Source organism: Bos mutus, chromosome 8 (genome assembly GCF_027580195.1).
Source record: "Bos mutus isolate GX-2022 chromosome 8, NWIPB_WYAK_1.1, whole genome shotgun sequence".
Lineage (NCBI taxonomy): Eukaryota > Metazoa > Chordata > Mammalia > Artiodactyla > Bovidae > Bos > Bos mutus.
Window position 1 is genome coordinate 73,361,878 of NC_091624.1, and position 24,748 is coordinate 73,386,625.

Here is a 24,748-nt window from a genome sequence, read left to right on the forward strand (position 1 = left end):
CAGATGCATGGATAAGGAAAATGTGTGTGTATGCGTATACACACACACACACCCATTATCATACAGTTGCAAATTTTTTCTTCCACACACACACTGGAATATCATTCAGCCCATCCTAAATGAAGTTAAGTCAGAAAGAGAAAGATAAACACCATTTGATCTCACATGGAATCCTGACCCCTCCCCTGAAAAAAGGACTTCATAGACAACAGAGGACAGACTGTGGTTGTCAAATATGGGGGGAGGGGGGTGGGGGAAACGGGTGAAGGTGGCCAAAAGGCACAAACTTCCAGTCATAAAATAAGTAAGTTACGGGGACATAATGTGTGTACAGCATGGGGACTAAATTTAATAATACTGTATTGCATACTTGAAAGCTGCTAAGAGACTTGTGGACACAGCAGGGGAAGGAAAGAGTAGGATAAAGGGAGAGCAGCACTGACACATATACACTGCCATACGTGAAATAGCTTGCAGGAGGCTGCTGTGTAACACGGGAGCTCAGCTCAGCGGCCCACAACGACCGAGAGGGGTGGGACGGAATATGGGAAGCAGGCTCAACGCGGAGGGGGTACATGTACACTTACAGTTGATTCATGTTGTTGTATAGCAGAAATTAACACAACACTGTCAAGCAATTATCTTCCAGTTAATTTTTTTTAATTTTAACAAAGTTGCTAAGAAAACATCTTAAACCTTCTCAACGTAAGGAAAAAACATCTGCATCTGTATGGTAATGGATGTTAACTAGACTTATTGATGATCATTTTGCAACACATACAAATACTGGGTCACTATGTTGTATACCTGAAAGTTGAAAAAATCTTATATTCCTGAAATAAGCTCAACCTGGTTGGAAACGTTACCTTTTTTGTACGTACACATATACATATAAATACCCATATTGATACATGGCTGGATTCAGTTTACTAATTTTTTTTTTTTAGGATTTTTGCATGGCATTTATTTACCAAAACTATCTACCAAAGCTGAGACTACACACACTTTATGACTCTAGTTTCACTAAGAAATGTGCATACACAAACATGTATACAAAAGACACTCATTAAGAATGTTCATAAGACCACTCATAAGAGCCAAAGCCTAGAAACAATCTAACATCACTAGTACAATGGATATCCTTGTGAATGGAGTATTATCTGGCAATGAAAAAGAATGAACTAAACGTAACACAGATGAATCTTACAAACATAATACTGAGAAAAAAAAGCCACACACAAAAGAAACACTATGTATGAGTCAATTTAAAGTTCAAACACAAGCAAGATTAAATCTACCAAGAAACAAGTTAAAATACGGTGATCCTGGGAAAGGAATGACTGAGAAGGGACCACAGCAGAGGCTTCTGGAAGCAACCAAAATACTCTCAATCTTGATCTGGGTTCTAGTTACATTACTTACTCAGTCTATAAAAATTCATTAAGCTGAGCATTCAGAGCTGTGCACTTTTCTTAGCTTATAATAAAACATGACATAGGGGCTTTCCTAATGGTCCAGTGGTTAAGAATCCACCTTCCAATTCCGGGGACTCAGGTTCAATCCCCGGTCAGGGAACTAAGATCCCACATGCCACGGAGCATCTAAGCCCGCACACAGTAACAGAAGATCCTGTCTGCCACAACTAAGACCCAATACAGCCAATCAACCAATCAATGATGAAATAGACACCTAAAGATAAAAGTTCAATTTATGCACTGTACAATAAAAAATACTTGAGAAAACCATAAGATCCATCAATAGGAAAAGGTTTTGAGTAGCTGCTACCTGGCCTTTGACCCTTTACAGATGCCATGGCTGTACAGCAGTGCTCCAACTCTACCCTAGGCTCTCACTGATTGTCCATGGAGGCCTACAGGCCACAGACAGGTCCAGTGATGGTGTAAAAGGGAAAACTGGAGAGACTGGGATGGGGAAGACAGATGAGCTCCAGGCTAAGATAGTCTCTATGATATAAAAAAGGCAAAGGGAGCTCTTCCACAAGAAATTACAGACTTGAGGTTTTTAGCAAGTAGTTACTCATCCTAAAAGTACACACCAATACTAGCCCAATTTTACAGATAAGGAACTGAAGTATGGAGTGGTTGAGTGACTTGTCCAAGGTTGCAATGCTACAGCACTGAGATTTGAACTTGGATCAGCAGACTATAGAGCCTGTGCTCTTTATCACCACCTACCCTGCCTCCCCCAGAAAGCTCTTATCTTAATTATCTCATAGAGAAATATTTTCACCTTATAGTCTTTCTCCTACCATCATCTAAATCCCACAATGCTCCCAGTTTCTTGTGCGTTAATTTCTTCTTAAAGAATGAACCCCATCTTTCTTAAAGCAAAAGTTATCCACATGTGTGATAATAAGGGAAGGCAGATCTCAATGTCAATAAACTCACCATTAATATAAACAGTCTCTTATGCATGGACCTGAAAGGTGTTTTCAATTTTTCATTCTTATAAAAAAAAAAAAAATCAAAAAGACTATGCAGGACTTAGATCTATGCATCTGTGTACAACTATTTCCACAGAATAAATTCCTACAAGGCGACCTGCTAGAAGAAGGACGTGTACATTTTTTAAAGTGATATATATGGCCAAACTGCCCCAAAACCGCACCAATCGATACTTCTAGCAATAGTGTATAAAAATGCCTGTTCCTCTCTATTCATCAGAATTGGGCATTATCATTCTACTTACCTTTTGCAAAACTAATTATTAAAAAGTTCTTACTGTTATTTGAATTTACATTTCTTCTAAAATAAAACTTAGTTTAACAGTTTCTCAAAAAGTTAGAACATAAACTTGTCATATAACCCTGTAATTCCATTCTTAGGAATCCACTCAAAAGAAATAAAAATACATGTCCACACAGAGAACTACACACAAATGCTCACAGCAGCATTATTCATAATGGCATAAAAGTGGAAACAACCCAAATGTCCATCAACTGATGACTGGATCAATGAAATGCAGGATATTCCTACATGGAATATAATCTAGCCATAAAAAAGAATGAAGAATGCCCTTGTGGTCCAGAGGTCAGGACTCCACGTCTTCATTGCCAAATGTGCAGGTTCAATCCCTGGTTGGTGAACTAAGATCCCTGCAAGCCATGTGGTGTGGCCAAAAAATAACAGTAATAATAATTTTTAAAAGAGGATGAAGTACTGATACACACTACAACATGCATGAGCATCAAAGAATACTGTAAGAAGTGAAAGAAGCCAGACCACTCATGAGTATGGGGTTTCTCTTTGGGGTTATCACCCCAAAGGGTGGGAGATGAAAAGATTCTGAAATTGATTGTAGTGATGACTGTACAACTCTGTGAATATACCTAAAAACTACTGGGGACTTCCCTGATGGTCCAGTGGTGAAGACTTCACCTTCCAATGCAGAGGGTCTGGGTTTGATCCCTGGTCAGGGTGCTAAGATCCCACATACCTCACAGACAAAAAATATCAAACATAAAACAGAAGCCATATTGTAACAAATTCAATAAAGACTTGTTCAAGTCAAATTCAAGATTACATATAGTATATATTTTATATATTTATATAGAGATGAATTTAAAAAAAAATCCCAGAAGGATAGGGACTAAACTATAGCAATAGTTTGCTCTGGGTTGTAACATTACAGGGTCATGGATATTTTTCATAAGAGGGAAAAAAAAAGATTTCATTGACCCCGTTGTTTATGGGCTTCCTTCTACTCAAGGTTGGTAGCATATAATTTCTTTACAAGGAACATATATTACTGGTTTAATCACTTTAAAATTTTAAACAATGAATTTTGTAACACCTTCAAATCTATTAAATTAAGCCTTGACTCATGATATATATCATCAGTCTGATAAATTATGCCATTCTTTCATGCATTCTGGCCCTTTTTAAAAAAATTAAGTAGTAGTGATTATTCTAGTCACTAAAACCTCCCCAAATGAATGTCTCTCTGAAGCGACAACAGGACACTACAGAGTACAAACTGTTTTAACTGAAACATTCCCAGGCAGGACAAACACTACTGTTCAGGATAAAAGCGCCTGCCGCAGAAGCTGAGGACGGACTGGTCTGGCAGTGATCCCCAGGACTCCAGACCCAGGAGGCCTCCTCCTGCCTCTTCAGACACGGAAGCAACACTAACTAGCTTTCTGAAAGCAATGCCCATGAGAAAGCTAGTGTTTTGTAGCAAGAACATTGGGAAGTGAGAGATATACTGAGAAAGGTATTAGACCATCCGAAAATGCCCAGAAAGCTTTGGGGTAGAGCATTTAGCCACAAGGATAAACTACCAAAATCTAGAGGGAAAACAGCATACAAAGACTCAAAGAAAAGGGAAAGACATTCTTTACAAATCTTTTGTAGAATGCCCCTTCACAAAGAAAATTAATTTTGAAATATGGCAATTTTATTCTAGAGTAAGTAAAACACTTAAGCTGTATATATATTGCTCCTCTGTCCATTGGATTTTCAGGCAAGAATACTGGACTGGGTACCATTTCCTACTCCAGGGAATCTTCCCGACCCAGGGATTGAACCCACGACTCCTCTGTCTCCTGCACTATAGGTAGATTCTTTACTCACTAAGCCATATATATTGCTAACTAGTAACAAGTCTGTTTTTTGTTTTATTACTAATCATGTGCTGTGCTTAGTCACTCAGTTGTATCCAACTCTTCCCGATCCCATGGGCTATATCCCACTAGGCTCCTCTGTCCATGGGGATTCTCCAGGCAAGAATACTGGAGTGGGTTGCCATGCCCTTCTCCAGGGGATCTTCCCAACCCAGGGAACGAACCCAGGTCTCTCACATTGCAGGTGAATTCTTTACCATCTGAATCACCAGGGAAGCCCAAGAATACTGGAATGGGTGAGTGGTGAGTGAGTGAAGTCACTCAGTCGTGTCCGACTCTTTGTGACCCCATGGACTGTAGCCTACCAGGCCTCTCCCTCCATGGGATTTCCCAGTCAAGAATACTGGAGTGGGTAGCCTATCCCTTCTCCAGGAGAACTTCCTGACCCAGGAATCGAACTAGGGTTTCCTGCATAGCAAGCGGATTGTTTACCAGCTGGGCTATCAGGGAAGCCCATATGAAATGCAAAAATGTAAACAGTACAGAAAACTATAAAGAGTATAAGTAAAGCTGCAATGGCAACTCTGGTTTTAAGTTTATGAAGCAATGGAGAATTCAAATTGGCTTTTCACAGTCTGCCCCATCCTCCCCTCTAGTCACTCACACCACAGCTCCATCAGCAATGCCCACCATCCAGTGGTGACTGTTATTATCATAATAATGCCAATATATCTAAAATGTAAACTGTAGGATTCTTGAGCTTAACTGTCTGCATTTAGTAGAAAGAGCATGGACTATAAATTAAACCAGTAAAGTGAGTACTCAATAAGTGTAAAGAAATAAATGACTTGTGTCTTGCTCTCACTAACCCTAGGTTAATGTGTCTCTTTTTTTAAAATTTTTGAACACAATTTTTAAAGGGTACTGCATCTAAGTTACTGCAAAGTATGAGCAATATTCCCCATGTTGTTCAATGCATCCCTGAGCCTGTCCTACCCTCAACAGTTTGTACCTCTTCCTCCCTCACCTCTGTAGAGTGCCCCCCACCACTGGTAACTGCTAGTTTTGCTCTGTGAGTCTGCTCCTGCTTTGTTATATTCACTAGTTTGTTGTATTTTTTAGATTTCACATATAAGTGATATCACACAGTATCTGTCTTTGTCTTATTTCACTTTGCAGAATATCCTCCAAGTCCATCCACATTGCTGAAAATGGCAAAATTTCATTCTTTTGTATGGCCGAATAGTATTTCACTGTACATACACACACACACACACACACACACTTATCTATTCATCTGTTGATGACACAAGGTGCCTCCATATCTTGGCAATTGTAAATAATGCTGCTAGAAACATCACACTGCATGTATGCTTGAATTAACAGGGTTTGGGGGGTTTTTTTTTTTGGATATATACCCAGGAGTTAGGTAAATGTGTTTTAACTTCTCTGGATTATATGTATGAAAGATATATTAATATATACACACAGAATATGTATGCATGAATTAATACATATGCACAGAAAAAATTCAGGAAAGGCACAGACTAAACCTTAAAACTGGTTCTTCTCTGGGTTACAGAAGTTCAGGGGCAGGGTCCTGTGATAAAAAATTAAAAAGAATGCGTGTGGCACTTCCCTGTTGGAATAGTAGATAAGAATCCACCTGCCAATACAAGGGACACAGGTTTGATCCTTGGTGTTGGAAGACTTCACATGCCGTGGAGCAACTAAGCCCACGAGCTACAACTACGGAGCCCGTCACGCTGCAACTACTGAAGCCTGTTCGCCTAGGGCCCGTGCTCTGCAATGAGAAGCCAAAACAATGAGAAGCCCGCGCACAGCAGTGAAGAGTGGCCCCTGCTCGCCTGCATGCATCCATGAAGGCCCACCACAGCCAAAAATAAACAAATAAAGCATGGATGTGAAGGTACTTATAGTATACTTCCAGGAGACAAACTATAAAAAGACACACTCCTGCCCATCTGTGGTCCAGATATTTTCAGAGAAAAGAAAGACACAGTGTCCTCTCTGCTTACAGAATGTTCTCCTGCTGCTTTTTGATCTGGTAGTTATTATATCAAGTGTTTCTCCTATCCTGACCAATATCCAAGAATTAGAGGGAAATGAATAATAGTGAGTCATCCACTTACCCCCACAGACATTACATAGCAGCTTCTTCTCACTATTCAGATGAAGAGTAAGCAGAAAGCTATGAGTTGAAAAGAAGGGAGAACCTTGCTTCTGACCACGTAACTTTGATATTCTCAAAGGTTTAACTGAAGTTAAAATATACATTTGAGTGGAAAAAATCTAAAGTTGGATGGAGAATATTAAAATGTGTATTGTTTAGGTTATGAAGACACACTTAGCATATTTTTATAACTTAAACAATACCATGTCTGTGAAAAGTGCTAAAAATATTTAGAAAGTTCCCATATCACCTTACTCACTTCCCTTAGCCCACCTCATGCCTAAAGACAGTGTTCATTATTAAGTTTCTAACAAATGCAACATCTCTCACTAAAATGCATTACACACACTTCTAACAGAGCAGAAAAATAATAGCATGAAACTACCAACAGCAGATTTCAGTATCTCCTAACTAAACAAATCTGAGCTCTGAACTCTAGTATGATTTACCGGATTTTTACAACATTAAATATTATTTTGTTAAAAACTTTAAAAAGACAAGCTAAAACTATCTCATGCTTTAAAAAGAATGTTCATTAGATTATTTACATTCAGAAATTCTCCACTTTTATAAAAACACAAATTGCATTACAATATACAATGCATAGCCTCACGTACCTGTTTGGAATACAAGTTCTTTCCCTCCTACACCTGCTGCCTCCAAGTTAATAAATGCACGGACTGAGCTGGCCCAGGGGTGCTGGGTAATAAAACCATGACTGGCCTGAATGAGAAGAAAACAAATACTGGGTAAACAATCTAATATCACTGAAGTCTTTATGTTGCTTTTTTAAAAGATGGAACGTCTACGCTGATGAGGCAAAGAAAAAGGAAAAAAAAAGCACAATCATTTTTTTCAAAGGCAGGATCGAAAGACTTCCTCTGTTTCTGTCCCTCTGACTAACGGCCGTGTGCAGTTTGCTCAGTGGAAAGTCACTCGTCACAGAAGGCGGCCTCATTCCCACGAGTGAAGCCAAATAGCATCTTTAGTTAAGTGTGAGCCTGTGCAAAAGAAAGCACAAAACAAAAGAAGGCACTATTCCTATGGTTGGGCATTCATGACATATGCCTGCCTCAAAGCATCTCTGAAACTCTAGAAAACCTGAGGCAAACAATTATGCCATCAGAGAGCCCTTTAATGAATTAAAACACTGACAAGATGATCTGTCCTGAGTTTTCAAAATTAAGCATGAATACATAAGTGGCTATCGATTTTTTTTAAAGTACTGCCTAGTACAGTATTTCTTTCACATGTCATTTTATACTACTCCATCAAAACCCATGGGTTAGCTACTATTATTATTCTCATTGTCACTATTACTCAAGCCTAGTCTTTAAAATAGTAAAAGCTCACTTGCAAGACGTTCTCCTCAGCACCATTAAAGAGAAATATGACCGCATGATGTAAGGCTTCTGAAGATGTCGACAAGACACGAAGGACTTCCAGCATCACTGAACAGCTAACTGCGTCATCGCTGGCACCTTTAAATCAGAAAAACAGATTTGCTTCTCAGATTTTAAAACCTTTATAGCACAAACCATCATGGCAAGAAAAGGAGTTTTCCTACCAAGGCAGCATCAGAACATCTGCAGTAGCACCGCTCTGGCATCATCAGGTAATAACTGCACCTGCCAGCAGTGACCTCCAGGAGGACAGGGATCTTTGGTTTGCTCGCTGACTTACTCTCAGTAACTCCAACTGTGCCTGGTCCCACAGCGGTTGCTCAGTTAGTATTTGTTAACTAATCAACTAGAGGGGACCTAAAGCAATACTGAACACTGGCATTCTCATCACCAAAAGCAATTTAATTTATCCTTATTCATATCCTCTGTAGTATCTTCACTTCTGGTTTCCTATGTCATCTCCAGCTGCCACCCACTCCTTTCCTGCTAGTTTTTCTGCCAAAAATCATAAAAGCTGCAGATCATTCCACATTTAGAGGGGTCAGTTTGGATAGTGTAGCATTATATTAAAAGTTTCTCCAAGGGGATCGTGTGATGGAAAAATATAAAGAAGACACCTAATAAGAAACAGGAAAGGGGGTTAATGACCAAAGTATTAATAATATCCGAGGTCTAAGAATTGATAAAACAGAGAACCTTATCAAATCACTTAACCTCTTGATTCAGAAACTTTAGGTATTAAACATGACTATAAAGGTGACTTTTGTACTTAGACACTTTTAAAAGTACCGTAAGAGGTAATTAAAGGAACTAACTGGATATTAGCTGATGTCGTTAGCATGCTCAGTCATGTCTGACTCTGTGTGACCCCATGGACTGTAAGCCTGCCAGGCTCCTCTATCCATGGGATTTTCCAGGCAAGAATATGGGAGTCGGTTGCCATTTCCTATTCCAATTTGCTGGTATTAAGGAATTACTACTGAGTTTTTTTAGTGAGGTAATTCATGGTATTATAAGCATGTCAAAAAAAGAGTTCTTATCTTTCAATGATACAGCCCAAAATATCTACAGAGGAACTGATATACCTGAGATCTGCTTCAAAATAGTCAAGGGGAGGGGGTGGGGGAGTACAGAAAAAACAAGATTGAACTGTTGAAGCTGGGTGATAGGTACACTCAGGTTCATTAAACTATTCATTGTGTATACACTTGAAATTTTCCATAATGAAAAGTTTAAAGAATAATCAAAGTAAATAGGCACAGTAATAACCCAGGCAACAGCATTTCTGGGTTTACATGCTGGGAGGCAGGGTGTTACAGAGATTAGTGTAGGTTTTGGAGTAAGAAAGACTTGGATGTCAATTCTAGCTCTGCCCCTTTTCTCCTTCCTGGACTGAAGGGCAAATTGACGACACCTACTCACAGATGTGCTGTGAGGATGACAAAGTAACGCAGAGTGTCTAGTATGCGTGGTAGGCGTTCAGTGTCGGTTTTCCCTTCTTTTCTCTACACATTTATGGACTGCTCTGCAGCCAGCTAAAGTGTTTGTTCTGGTGCTATTAAATTCAAGACCTCACTCCTGCTTGAGAAGAAACTACCTGTTAGCTATACTTGTCTTAGTAGTGATTACTGGACTGTAATTTAATCAAAGTGAAACAAAGTAATAATTACCTCAATACTATCGAGCAGGAAATACATGTAGCTATCAATAAAAAGTGCCATCTTTCAAGAACCAAATGAAATAAATGGTCTTTAACTTTGAGACTCTGAGTTACTTTAAAATAAAAAGCAGTAAAATTTTTCTTCATTCAAAAGAAGACAAATGGAAGCTGAAAGATATATATCTCTGTAGGGTGGATTAAAAGTTAAACTGTACTTTTATCATCTATTTTAATAGCTCTGGTGTCTGAGAACAAACCTAGAGAAGGGTCAGACATCTTTAAGAAAGAGAAGGAAAGTTAGAGGACAGTGTCAAAAGGGCTGTATCCTTAACCAACATCCCTTTCCATTTAGAATTATCATTGAAACTGAAGCCACCTCCAGAATAATAGCCTGGAACCGTGCAAACCCAAGAAGGTATTTAAGGCCTTTCTGTGGGTAACACTACTCCTAACTGATATCAGTTCCTAAGTTTCAAATCTCTTGCTGAGAAGCACTCTTAAAAAATACTCATGCTTCAATTTGTTCATCCACTAAAAAAATTTAGGTGATAGTCTATTTTATAAATGTCTTTAAAACCATCTTTAACAATTTATTAATGACAGAAATTTCCCTGAGATTGTTGGCATGGGTATCCTTATAAAATTTTAGTTAAAAATGGGTTCCAGTAACCAAATAATCCCATCCTTATGCCCAGACTCCATATATGATTTCTAACATTTAGCACTGTTTCTGACACTTGTAGACACATCTTTCTTACATAATGCTCTTAAATAACCATGGTGTTAATTTGTTCCTTCCTAGATTTTAAGCATCAAAACAGTAGGCAAAAGGTGATGCTTATTACCGGTTTGAACTGGACATAAAAGACAACTAATTTCCCCAACACAAAAGGTATTTTTGACTTTGTAAAAAAACATGAGTGCATGCTGATTTTTGAAAAAGCATGTTACATTCTAAATGTAATTGGCAAGATTTCCCACTAAAGATATCCTAGTATAAAAAATTTTATCAAGCAGATAAATTTTATTTTAGACTTTGTATAACTCTGCATGTCTACATTGGGCCTGGTTTAAGTTTAAACATTCTGGAAGAACTTAATATTAAATAAATACTAATAACAAAAAAAAGGATTTTTCATGCCAGTTGCTAGTCTACTGTTTCACTCATATTTAATCTTCACTTAATCCTCTAAGCAATGCCATTAAGAAAGTACTATTATCTCTCTATTTTTCTGATCAGAAACTGAGGAAAGAAGAGGTTAAGTAGTTTGCCAAATGGAACATTAACTACATCCTAATACTCTCCTTTCTTTCAAATACAGCTAAAAGAACCGACTAGCCAGGAAACCCAGGTCCAGGCCCTGTCTCAGATCAGTGGTAGTCAGCTAAGTGTATTCCTATGTCAAATGAGGGGACTGAACCAGATGCCATCTCACTATAAAATGCTATTTTCTGTTCTTCCCTATGTACATTCCCTAGCTACTGAAAACCTTTCTCTGAGGAATCTTGCTTTAAAAAACTGAAGTTGAATTTAGGAGATATTCATTCAACAAATATTTATTGTTTCAGGCCGTGTCCTAAACATCAAGTACTCTATTTTGGTAAACTATTTTCAGGGCAAGATTTATGGATTAATAATTAACGTGCTCTAAGAGTATGGCATCCCCGATGGATCAAAATTCTCACTTAACAGGTTGAAAGAAACTGCTAGGAGAATGAGTCTCCAATTACACGTCCCATAAAGGCCAAGACTGTTCCTTTATCCCACATTCCCAGAGCCTAGCACAACACCTAGCTGAGTAAACACTTGAAGGGGCAGAACCTAACTCCAGGACTCAAGAACACACACTGGTAACAATGATAAGGCTATTTCAGTCTGGTAGAAACACTCGATGCCCTGTAGCTGGGCGGCTGGCACTGTTTGAAAATTAAGTAAATAAAGCACTTGAGAGAATACTAAAAGGTAGAATCATAAACAAAATTATACTATTCTAATTATCCTGTCTTCCACCACAATGAAAAAAGGGTTTGTCTCAAAAAATGGTGTCCCACAATTACTCAAGCAGTTTGGAGTTAAACTTTGGAGGCTATGAGGACCTCAAAATGACCAAAAAACAGGCACATACCTGGTGAGTTCGCCACTGAGTCAAAATGACAGTTAGCCAGGACAGCATGCTGGGCTCCATCTCTGGGTTCCAGCTTTACCACAACATTGGTAATGTTGTCATAGTAGCTTGTAAACCCTCCCAAGAAGTCAATGCTAAAGGAGCCTGTGGGCCGTTGTACATCTACTGAAATCTTGTGAAGGCTGTTGCTTTGAGCTTCAATCAGTTTAATCTGTTCCAAAAGGTAATGTACTGTCAGAATTTCATTTTCTGGACTTCCTGTAGTCCTGGGGCCAATGGATGTTATATGTTCAAGATAATCCCTGGAAGCAACGAAAAGAAGCATGATGACAAGGCATGCTGGCTGAAAACTAACACTTTGAGCAACTTTCCCTCCACACTCTCCCTCCCCAAAAGACAAGTTCTTTGACATAAAACAAGTTCTTCTCACACAAAAAGGCTGCCTTTAATATTTCAGGTAACATGTGAAAATCACTTGCTGAGTTCCATCATTTTTTTTGCCTTTCATGAATTCATCCCTTCAGTTTTCTCCACCCACACCACTCCCAACTTCTCCCAGCACCCACAAAGAAACGATACAAGGACCAGGGAGTTTACTCAAAATGCGTAACTGCTGATGGCTAGATAGGACAGCATACAACTTTATTTTGTCATACTCTGGAGGGTTATTGACTCTGGGTTACTGATTCTAAGCAGCAGAAACCAATGAGCAAAGACAATTTAGACAAGAGGTTAAATAAGCAAAGAACTTTTTATTTTGAAGAATGGACTCAGCCCTCCCAGTGTGTGCACATAGGGCCTAGTAACTTCAATTCAGGCTAAACCAACTCTACCCCTAAAACAAACAAAATTTTTTTTTGTCTTTTCACTGCATTCCAAATCAGTAAAAAAAAGGGGGCGGAGGTGTGTTTCAGGAAGCCTTTAAAAAAAAATAAGATTCCAGTGCTTTGTACTTAAAAGTTTTTTTTGAAACACAGTAGTTGTTGAAAACTCTGCAAGCATATGATTTTATGAGCTTTGGTTTTTACACTTAGGTTTTTACAAAACCTCTGACTTAACTCACGTTTTCTGGCACACTTAAACCAATGAGCAAAGTTTTAATTAAAACAAACAAAAAAACCTGACACGCCAAGAACAAGCTCCAGGAATCTCAGAACTTCTAAACCTGTAAAATTGTGAATGTGCCGTGTTCCAGAGAAAGCCTCCAGAGTGCTCAGATTTGAGACCTGTCCCCTCAAAAACTTAGATCACTGCATTATTCCCTTCCGAACCCTCCCCGAAAACCTAACTGGGTTCACAAATTTCACAGCTTTTCGTTTGTATAGCAGGAGGGCGAGTAAAAAGTGTAAGTTGCTCTGAGAGATAGGGGACGACTAACAACCAAAAAGTGGCTGGAAAAGCCGACGTATTGCCCTGACCACCAGCAACACGAGCTTAAAGAGGGGACAATGCGAGCCCCGCGTCCCTTAAATTGTACCTCTAGAAGGGGGACACGCGAGGCCATCCTCACTCCACCCCACGTGCAGCCGGACAGGGCCGGCGAGCCCGGGCGGTCCCGCGGGGCGGGTACACCCAGGTGAGGTGCCCCGGGCCGAAAAGGAAAGCACCGGCCTGGTGGGAGGGGCAGTACCTGGCTTGGTGCGCGTCGAACTCTCCCTGGTGGCCAACAGCTGCCCCTCGGAGCACGAGTTGCCGCAGCGAGAGCTGCACAAGCGCCCGCAGCGCGAGCAGGTAAAGCGCTAGTCCCAGCGCGGCGCGCGCCTCAGACAGTCCGGTCCCCGTGCCCCGTCTCGCGCCGCCACCGCTCCCCTCCCCGCTCCGCTTCCGCGTCCTTGCGCCGCCGCCGCACGCGTCCGCCAGGGGCTCCGGCGCCAGGGCCTCCCTCTCCGGTTGCTGTGCAGCCGCCGGGCCGTCCCGGCGCTCCCCTCCGATGCGGTGCCGCCTCACGGCCCCAGACTCCGAAGCCCACTCCATGGCCACGAGAATCAGCAGCCAGTCCAACCGCCCCGGCCCGCTACAGCTCTGGGAGCCGCCGCGGCGGCCGCAGCGCCTCCTAGTGAGCGGACGGAAACTGCAGAGGGCCAAACTTCTTCTGATTGGCCGGTCCCGCGGCGCCGCGCCTCAGGTTCTTTGGGCAGATTGCCTGAGGCTCAGCGGCAGCGCCCAGAGCCAACTGGGTGTGATGGGTGTGCCTTCTTATGCAGGAGTTCCCTGCCTGGCATTGGGACGCAGATTAATAAATGGAAGATCAGATCAGATCAGTCGCTCAGTCGTGTCCGACTCTTTGCGACCCCATGAATCGCAGCACGCCAGGCCTCCCTGTCCATCACCAACTCCCGGAGTTCTCTCAGACTCACGTCCATCGAGTCAGTGATGCCATCCAGCCATCTCATCCTCTATCGTCCCCTTCTCCTCTTGCCCCCAATCCCTCCCAGCATCAGAGTCTTTTCCAATGAGTCAACTCTTCGCATGAGGTGGCCAAAGTACTGGAGTTTCAGCTTTAGCATTCCTTCCAAAGAAATCCCAGGCTGATCTCCTTCAGAATGGACTGGTTGGCTCTCCTTGCAGTCCAAGGGACTCTCAAGAGTCTTCTCCAACACCACAGTTCAAAAGCATCAATTCTTCAGCACCCAGCCTTCTTCACAGTCCAACTCAAACCTCCATACATGACCACAGGAAAAACCATAGCCTTGACTAGACGGACCTTTGTTGGCAAAGTAATGTCTCTGCTTTTCAATATGCTATCTAGGTTAGTCATAGCTTTCCTTCCAAGGAGTAAGTGTCTTTTAATTTCATGGCTGCAGTCACCATCTGTAGTGATTTTGGAGCCCAGAAAAATTAAGTCTGACACTGTTTCCACTGTTTCCCCATCTATTTCCCATGAAGTGATGGGCCCGGATGCCATGATCTTCGTTTTCTGAATGTTGAGCTTTAAGCCAACTTTTTCACTCTCCACTTTCACCTCCATCAAGAGGCTTTTTAGTTCCTCTTTACTTTCTGCCATAAGAGTGCTGTCATCTGCATATCTGAGGTTATTGATATTTCTCCTGGCAATCGACTCCAGCTTGTGCTTCCTCCAGTCCAGCGTTTCTCATGATGTACTCTGCATAGAAGTTAAATAAGCAGGGTGACAATATACAGCCTTGACGAACTCCTTTTCCTATTTGGAACCAGCCTGTTGTTCCATGTCCAGTTCTAACTGTTGCTTCCTGACCTGCATACAAATTTCTCAAGAGGCAGATCAGGTGGTCTGGTATTCCCATCTCTTTCAGAATTTTCCACAGTGTATTGTGATCCACACAGTCAAAGGCTTTGGCATAGTCAATAAAGCAGAAATAGATGTGTTTCTGGAACTCTCTTGCTTTTTCCATGATCCAGCAGATGTTGGCAATTTGATCTCTGGTTCCTCTGCCTTTTCTAAAACCAGCTTGAACATCAGGAAGTTCACGGTTCACGTATTGCTGAAACCTGGCTTGGAGAATTTTGAGCATTACTTTACTAGCATGTGAGATGAGTGCAATTGTGCAGTAGTTTGAGCATTCTTTGGCATTGCCTTTCTTTGGGATTGGAATGAAAACGGACCTTTTCCAGTCCTGTGGCCACTGCTGAGTTTTCCAAATGTGCTGGCATATTGAGTGCAGCACTTTCACAGCATCATCTTTCAGGATTTGGAATAGCTCAACTGGAATTCCATCACCTCCACTAGTTTTGTTCATAGTGATGCTTTCTAAGGCCCACTTGACTTCACATTCCAGGATGTCTGGCTCTAGGTCAGTGATCACACCATCGTGATTATCTGGGTCGTGAAGATCTTTTTTGTACAGTTCTTCTGTGTATTCTTGCCATCTCTTCCTAATATCTTCTGCTTCTGTTAGGTCCATACCATTTCTGTCCTTTATCGAGCCCATCTTTGCATGAAATGTTCCTTTGATATCTCTAATTTTCTTGAAGAGATCCCTAGTCTTTCCCATTCTGTTGTTTTCCTCTATTTCTTTGCATTGATCACTGAAGAAGGCTTTCTTATCTCTTCTTGCTATTCTTTGGAACTCTGTTTTCAGATGTTTATATCTTTCCTTTTCTCCTTTGCTTTTGGCTTCTCTTCTTTTCACAGCTATTTGTAAGGCCTCCCCAGACAGCCATTTTGCTTTTTTGCATTTCTTTTCCATGGGGATGGTCTTGATCCCTGTCTCCTGTACAATGTCACGAACCTCAGTCCATAGTTCATCAGGCACTCTATCTATCAGATCTAGGCCCTTAAATCTATTTCTCACTTCCACTGTATAATCATAAGGGATTTGATTTAGGTCATACCTGAATGGTCTAGTGGTTTTCCCTACTTTCTTCAATTTAAGTCTGAATTTGGCAATAAGGAGTTCATGGTCTGAGCCACAGTCAGCTCCTGGTCTTGTTTTTGCTGACTGTATAGAGCTTCTCCATCTTTGGCTGCAAAGAATATAATCAATCTGATTTCGGTGTTGACCATCTGGTGATGTCCATGTGTAGAGTCTTCTCTTGTGTTGTTGGAAGAGGGTGTTTATTATGACCAGTGCATTTTCTTGGCAAAATTCTATTAGTCTTTGCCCTGCTTCATTCTGTATTCCAAGGCCAAATTTGCCTGCTACTCCAGGTGTTTCTTGATTTCCTACTTTTGCATTCCAGTCCTCTATAATGAAAAGGACGTCTTTTTTGGGTGTTAGTTCTAAAAGGTCTTGTAGGTCTTCATAGAACCATTCAACTTCAGCTTCTTCAGTGTTACTGGTTGGGGCATAGACTTGGATTACTGTGATATTGAATGGTTTGCCTTGGAAACGAACAGAGATCATTCTGTCATTTTTGAGATTGCATCCAAGTATTGCATTTCGGACTCTTTGTTGACCATGATGGCCACTCCATTTCTTCTGAGGGATTCCTGCCTGCAGTAATAGATATAATGGTCATCTGAGTTAAATTCAGCCATTCCAGTCCATTTCAGTTCGCTGATTCCTAGAATGTCGACTTTCACTCTTGCCATCTCTTGTTTGACCACTTCCAATTTGCCTTGATTCATGGACCTGACATTCCAGGGTCCTATGCAATATTGCTCTTTACAGCATCGGACCTTGCTTCTATCACCAGTCACATCCACAGCTGGGTATTCTTTTTGCTTTGGCTCTGTTCCTTCATTCTTTCTGGAGTTATTTCTCCACTGATCTCCATAAACTTGGAAACGTGAGAAAAGAGACTGCTTTTAAAAGACCGCACGAGGGTCATCATTTATGCATCATGAAGGCAATGGCCCAGCTTGTGCAGGGAGCATTAGAACAGGCTCTGAAAAATAGTATGCTCCTAGCCCTTCAGACTAGAAATAGGACTGCACAGAGGAGCCCTAGCCTCGTGCTTCCATGTACTGTGATCTAATCACAGATCATCATAACCATGTGAGGTAGACACTGACTCCATTTAACAGACTAAGAAAAATAATAGCTATTATTTCTTGAATACCTGCCAGGAGCCAAGCACCGTGTTAAGTGCTTTAATACACTATCTCATTTGGTTCTCACAAGAATCCTGAAAAGAAGGTATTTTTATTCCCACTTAATAGCTGAGGAACTTACAGGTAACAGATGAAGGACTTAGATCTAATTTAGTCGGCTCCCAAAACAGCCTATTGCTTATAGCACTCTGGAAAGGAAGGTTTAGAAAAGGTATTCCTCCCTCCATGTTGCCCTGTGGGGGGATGAGCCTTGGTTTTAGAGTATATCCTAGTGAGCATCTAGTCTTCTTCCTGCATGCTGCTGCAAGGAGCCTGTCTGCTTCAAAGCTCCGCATCTCCAACATGGAGTTGCTGTGGTACCCTGTTAACCTAGAGACTGACTGGGAAGGTGCACTACCCGACTGGTCTGCTCCTGCCTACCACTTAGGCCCACTTGAGACCAGGGCACTCCTTATTCCCAATTCTCCAGCCACACTGGCCTTTCAAAGTCCTTCCTGCTCACCATCTTTCCTTCCACAAGAGGATCTTCTCACATGCTGAGTTGTCTAGAATGTTCTTCCCTCCCCTCATTGCCTAGTTTTAACTCCTGTTTATCCTTCAAGTCTTAGCTTAAGTGGAACTTCCTCAAGCAAGAACCTCCTAATCTAATGAATCCAGTTTCCCCTAATTGTAAGATCTCACGGCTCAGATCATGAGCTCCTTATTGCCAAATTCAGACTTAAATTTAAGAATATGAGGAAAACCACTAGACCATTCAGGTATGACCTAAATCAAATCCCTTATGATTATACAGTGGAAGTGAGAAACAGATTTAAGGGACTAGATCTGATAGAGTGCATGATAACTACCCATGGAGGTTGTGACATTGTACAGGAGACAGGGATCAAGACCATTCCCATGGAAAAGAAATGCAAAAAGGCAAAATGAATCTCTGAGGAGGCCTTACAAATAGCTGTGAAAAGAAGAGAAACGAAAAGCAAAAAGAGAAAAGGAAAGATATAAGCATCTGAAAACAGAGTTCCAAAGAATAGCAAGGAGAGATAAGAAAGCCTTCCTCAGCGATCAATGCAAAGAAATAGAGGAAAACAATAGAATGGGAAAGACTAGAGATCTCTTCAAGGAAATTAGAGATACCAAGGGAACATTTCATGCAAAGATGGGCTCGATAAAGGACAGAAATGGTATGGACCTAACAGAAGCAGAAGATATTAGGAAGAGATGGCAAGAATACACAGAACTGTAGAAAAAAGATCTTCATGACCCAGATAATCACAATGGTGTGATCACTGACCTAGAGCCAGACATCCTGGAATGTGAAGTCAAGTGGGCCTTAGGAAGCATCACTACAAACAAAGGTAGTGGAGGTGATGGAATTCCAGTTGAGTTCTCTCAAATCCTAAATGATGATGCTGTGAAAGTGCTGCACTCAACATGCCAACAAATTTGGAAAACTCAGCAGTGGCCACAGGACTGGAAAAGGTCAGTTTTCATTCCAATCCCAAAGAAAGGCAATGCCAAAGAATGCTCAAACTACCGCACAATTGCACTCATCTCACATGCTAGTAAAGTAATGCTCAAAATTCTCCAAGCCAGGTTTTAGCAATACATGAACTTTCAGATGTTCAAGCTGGTTTTAGAAAAGACAGAGGAACCAGAGATCAAATTGGCAACATCTGCTGGATCATCGAAAAAGCAAGAGAGTTCCAGAAAAACATCTACTTGTGCTTTATTGACTATGCCAAAGCCTTTGACTGTGTGGATCACAATAAACTGTGGAAAATTCTGAAAGAAATGAGAATATCAGACCACCTGACCTGCCTCTTGAGAAACCTATATGCAGGTCAGGAAGAAACAGTTAGAACTGGACATGGAACAACAGGCTGGTTCCAAATAGGAAAAGAAATACATCAAGGTTGTATATTATCACCCTGCTTATTTAATTTCTATCCAGAGTACATCATAAGAAACCCTGGGCTGGAGGAAGCACGAGCTGAAATCAAGATTGCCAGGGGAAATATCAATAACCTCAGATATGCAGATGACACCACCCTTATGGCAAAAAGTGAAGAAGAACTAAATATCCTCTTGATGGAGGTGAAAGTGGAGAGTGAAAAAGTTGGCTTAAAGCTCAACATTCAGAAAATGAAGATCATGGCATCCGGTCCCATCACTTCATGGCAAATAGATGGGGAAACAGTGGAAACAGTGTCAGACTTTATTTTTCTGGGCTCCAAAATCACTGCAGATGGTGATTGCAGCCATGAAATTAAAAGACGCTTACTCCTTGGAAGGAAAGTTGTGACCAACCTAGAAAGCATTATTAAAAAGCAGAGACATTACTTTGTCAACAAAGGTCCGTCTAGTTAAGGCTATATTTTTTCCAGTGGTCATTAATGGATGTGAGAGTTGGACTACAAAGAAAGCTGAACACTGAAGAATTGATGCTTTTGAAGTGTGGTGTTGGAGAAGACTCTTGAGAGTCCCTTGGACTGCAAGCAGATCCAACCAGTCCATCCTAAAGGAAATCAGTCCTGGGTGTTTATTGGAAGGACTGATGTTGAAGCTGAAACTCCAATATTTTGGCCACCTGATGCGAAGAGCTGACTCATTTGAAAAGACCCTGATGCTGGGAAAGGTTGAGGGCAGGAGAAGAAGGGGATAAAGAGGATGAGATGGTTGGATGGCATCACTGACTCAATGAACATGAGTTTGGGTAAACTCCGGGAGTTGGTGATGGACAGGGAGGCCTGGTGTGCTGCGGTTCATGGGGTCGCAAAGAGTTGGACACAACTGAGCAACTGTATGCATGTAATTATTTAGTATCTTCCTCATTAGACTGTAAGCTCCATTAAGGCAGGAATCATATCTGGCTTTGCTCACCATTTTATTTCCTTCTCTTAACAGAAAACATGATATGTACTATGTTGTCAATAAATATTTCTTGGTTGTGTGAATAAATGAAATCATAACAGTTTTATGGCAGAAGCATAATTTTAGATCAATAAAATCCTTTTTAGTCTTTAAGACCCATGAGACCAAAGACAATGGCTATCTTATTTCTTTGTTACTGTGTACCCAGTGCTTAGTCCTGTGCCCAGCCCGTGGTCATTGCTCAATACATATTACTGAATGAGGAAATGAATATATATTGTCCTTTGTAAGAACCAGCTCTCTTGCTGTCTTGTCTCCTTCTAAAGAGTCAGCACTTCCCTTATCTTTAGAAGGTAAAACCTCAGAAATGCCTCTACCAACACAGAATGACAAGATGTGAAGGTCTCTAGTTCCTAGGGGTAGGGCTCAAACATCTCATGGTCTTTTAAACTTTACACTGTGACTTGCTGAGCTGGGTGGATGTCAGAAAACCTAGGGATAAATTCTACCTCTCAGGAGCTAGGTTACAACTTAAGTCATTTGAGCCTTCTTTTTCTGAACACATAATGTTTGCAAAGCATTTCTGACAATATTCCATGGGAGGCAATGTGCCATAGTAGAAAAAAAGCCTGGTTGTCAGTCAAACAGAACTGATCAGTGAGGCTGACTCAATTCATCTGGCCTGACAAACATGTTATTTTTTTTAATGTGTCCCTTTATGACCAAGTAAGTTAAACCAACTTGATGGGCACTGAGAGTCCCAAGTCCCTGTTTGCCATCTCTCCATTATTTCCTATTAACCTGGCCAAGGTGAGTGGAAGGGCATGGCATGCCAGTTGTCAGGTTTCAGGTGAATTGCCAGTCTCTGTCTTCCACAGAGGTCATCTCACGACCTGTGCGCCTTCTTCCTTGGAAGAGGGGCTAGTGGGGGGATATGGTGGAAGTTCTCTAGGACTGACTTTAACATCAAGGGAGGTGCCAAGCCAAGAGGTGGAAAGAGAATCCAAACCATTTGCAAAAGACAGAGCAGATGTCAGAGGCTAATAGAGGATCAAAGACTGAGAAATCAAGAACAGTGACTCCAAAGGCAAGAGATCTTTGATAAATACTGTAGACAGGTCCTATTGCTACAGCAACAGGATTAGATGTACTCACTTGAGGTGGTGTGAGGATGGGTCAACTATGTTTAAATGTGCAGGAATAGGGCTTATGCCCAGGTTCAGGAGACACCATTAGTTTGTTTTCTGGTTTGTTTATTTGGGGGTCAGAGGGCGGGTTCAGGTCCCATCAGGCTTAAGTGAGGGCCTCAGGGTGCTAAGGGACAATTGGTCTTCCCAATTATGCCACACTGCAAGGGAATATTTGAGAGCTGGTGACAATGTATCAGCTACAAGAAGAACCTGCATTAAGCCAGGCAGCCTGGGAGCTAACAGTGGTGGTAGAAAAGAGCTTTCTCAAGGGCACAGAAGCCAGATCTGCAAATCCCCCTTTTGTTTAGAGTTTTTCTACCCCCATGAGCTGAGCTGTCCCTGGAGCCTAGGACGAGGGTGATAGTACACCACTCTTACCTCCCCTTCAAACTCCAGGCTGGTCCCTCCTGTTCCTTAGTGTCCTGTCACTGGTGGCCACACAGGAGGTAGAAAACCAGTCCAGTTGCATTATAGCTGAAGCCACCATGTCCAATTACCCTTTTCCATGGCCAATTGGAAAGGAGATGCTCTAATTTTGAAAGAACTTATATCTGACTAAAAAGGTCTTTTGAATGGGCAGAAGACCTAAGGAGACATTTCTCCAAAGAAGAAATACAGATGGCCAATAGACATATGAAAATACGCTCCACATCACTAATTATGAGAGAAATGCAAATCAAAACTACAATAAGGTATCACCTCACACCAATCAGAATGGCCATCTTAAAAAGTCTACAAATAATAAATGCTGGCAAGGAGAAAAGGGAACCCTCCTACACTACTGATGGGAATCTAAGTTGGTGTAGCCATTGTGGAAAACAGTATGGAGGCTCCCCAGAAAACTAAAAATAGAATTATCATATGATCCAGCAATCCCACTCCTGGGCATATATCTAGACAAAGAAAGTGAAAGTGAAAGTGAAGTCACTCAGTCATGTCCAACTCTTTGCGACCCCATGGACTATAGTCCACCATGCTCCTCCATCCATGGGATTCTCCAGGCAAGAATACTGGAGTGGGTTGCCATTTCCTTCTCCAGGGAATCTTCCTGACCCAGGGATCGAACCCAGGTCTCCTGCATTGCAGGTGGATGCTTTAACCTCTGATCCACCAGGGAAGCCCCCAAAACTATGACTCAAAAAGAGATATGCACTGCTATGTTCATAACAGCACAATTCACAATAGCCAAGCCACGGAAACAACCTGAACATTCATCAACAAGAGGAATGGATGAAGAAGCTGTGGTATATGCATACAATGGAATACTACTCAGTCATAAAAAAGAACAAAATAATGCCATTTACAACAACATGAATGCAACTAGAGATTGTCATACTAAGTGAATAATTCAGAAAGAAAAAGACTTCACTTATATATGGAATCTAAAATGTGATACAAATGAACCTATCTATGAGACAGAAGGAGAAGGCAATGGCACCCCACTCCAGTAAAACTCTTGCCTGGAAAATCCCATGGACAGAGGAGCCCAGTAGGCTGCAGTCCATGGGGTCACTAACAGTCACACACGACTGAGCAACTTCCCTTTCACTTTTCACTTTCATGCATTGGAGAAGGAAATGGCAACCCACTCCAGTGTTCTTGCCTGGAGAATCCCAGGGACAGGGGAGCCTGGTGGGCTGCCATCTCTGGGGTCGCACAGAGTTGGACATGACTGAAGCAACTTAGCAGCAGCAGCATGAGACAGAAACAGAATAAGGGATATAGAGAATAGACTGGTGATTGCCAATGGGGAGGGAAATAGGAGAGTGTAAGAGTGGGAGCTGGGGATTAGCATATGCAAACTGATATGTATAGAGAATGGATAAACAAGAAGGTCCTACTGTATAGCACAGGGAACTATTAGTATATTTGATATTCTGTGATAAGCCATAATGGAAGATAATATGAAAAAATGTGTATTATGTATAACTGAGTCACTTGGCTGTACAGCAGAAATTAACAACATTGTAATTCAACTATGCTTCAATAAAAAATAATTTTTTAAAAAAGACCTTCTGGAAACCAACAGGGTAAGAAAACTGGCTCTTTTGGAGGAAAATATAAAACTGGAAACTTGTGCCACATTACACTCCCCCAAAATCAAGTAGAAATCAGAATATGAACAACTTTTTAACTGATAGAAAATAAGGTAATCATAATTTAAAAATTATAATTAAGATTTAAAATGGCCAAGGGCTCTAATCAAAAAAGATTTAGAGGAAATCATAAAGTGAAAAAAAGTCACATGTTGAGCAAATAAAATTCAAAATTTCTGCGTATCAAAAACAATGACCAAAACAATGAAAAGTCTAATGACAAACCTGAAACATTATTTTAAACAAGTTTTTTAAAACAAGAGACTAATATCTTATACACTGTCTCTCATCCCCTCTGTCTTGAGAGATTCAATGTACATATCTAATTTTGTTATATATTATATATAATTTATTATAAATTAATAGCTATATTTAACTTAATATATATAAAGTCAGCAAGAAAAATATCAATGCCTCATTAGAAAAATATGTAAACCAGTCACCCTTTGTATCAAAGGAACACATGTGAAAATGTAGACCATTTTAAACTTATCACATGGAAAAAGCTTCTTGCATTCTATTTTTAATTACAATATGCATGCTGACAAAAATTTGATTGATAAGCACTTACATGATGTAGGTGGAATAACTATCAAAATGCCTTTTTGGAAAGCAATTTGGTAAGATGTACCAGGAGCTTTAAAAGAATTCACAATTTTTGATGTAGTATTTTCATATGAAGGAACATGTTGATGTGATAAACTTAAAAAAAAAAAAGGAAAAGAAATATGCAGGTTCCCTGGTGACTCACTGGTAAAGAATCCACCTGCCAATGCAGGAAACAAAGGTTTGATCCCTGATCCGGGAACGTCCCACATGCCACAGAGCTACTAAGCCTGTGCACCACAAATATTGAGCCTGTGCTCTAGAGCCTGGCGTCACAAATTCTAAGCCCAGGTGCCACAACTAACGAAGCTGCACGTCCTAGATCCTGTGTTCCACAGCAAAAGAAGCCACCGCAATGAACCACATGAGAAAAACCTGTGCAGCAATGAAGACCCAGCACAGCCAAAAACAAATAATAAATAATTTTCTTAAATGCAAAAGGATTGCTCATCTATTAAAGTCAAATATGTGGAAATGACTTCAGCATATAAAAATCCAGTCAAATAAATTATAGTACATCCAGAGTGTGGGACATCATGTAGTA

General features: G+C 41.0%; 1 protein-coding gene across 2 annotated transcripts in view; it reads right to left on the reverse strand.

Annotated features, from left to right (window-relative positions):
- The window catches only part of ERMP1 (endoplasmic reticulum metallopeptidase 1), a 58,550-nt gene extending 44,512 nt beyond the window's left edge, over positions 1–14,038 (reverse strand). Inside the window, exons 1-4 of one of the 2 annotated variants that reach the window (XM_070375857.1) lie at positions 13,599–14,038; positions 11,969–12,270; positions 8,133–8,260; positions 7,397–7,502 (exon numbers count right to left, since the gene is read on the reverse strand). In XM_070375857.1, the coding sequence (XP_070231958.1) occupies positions 7,397–7,502; positions 8,133–8,260; positions 11,969–12,270; positions 13,599–13,942 (880 nt within the window). In that variant the 5' untranslated portion in view covers positions 13,943–14,038. The remainder of the gene's footprint in view (positions 1–7,396; positions 7,503–8,132; positions 8,261–11,968; positions 12,271–13,598) is intronic. The other variant, XM_070375856.1, reaches the window with a different exon arrangement.
- Positions 14,039–24,748: the final 10,710 nt, after the last annotated feature.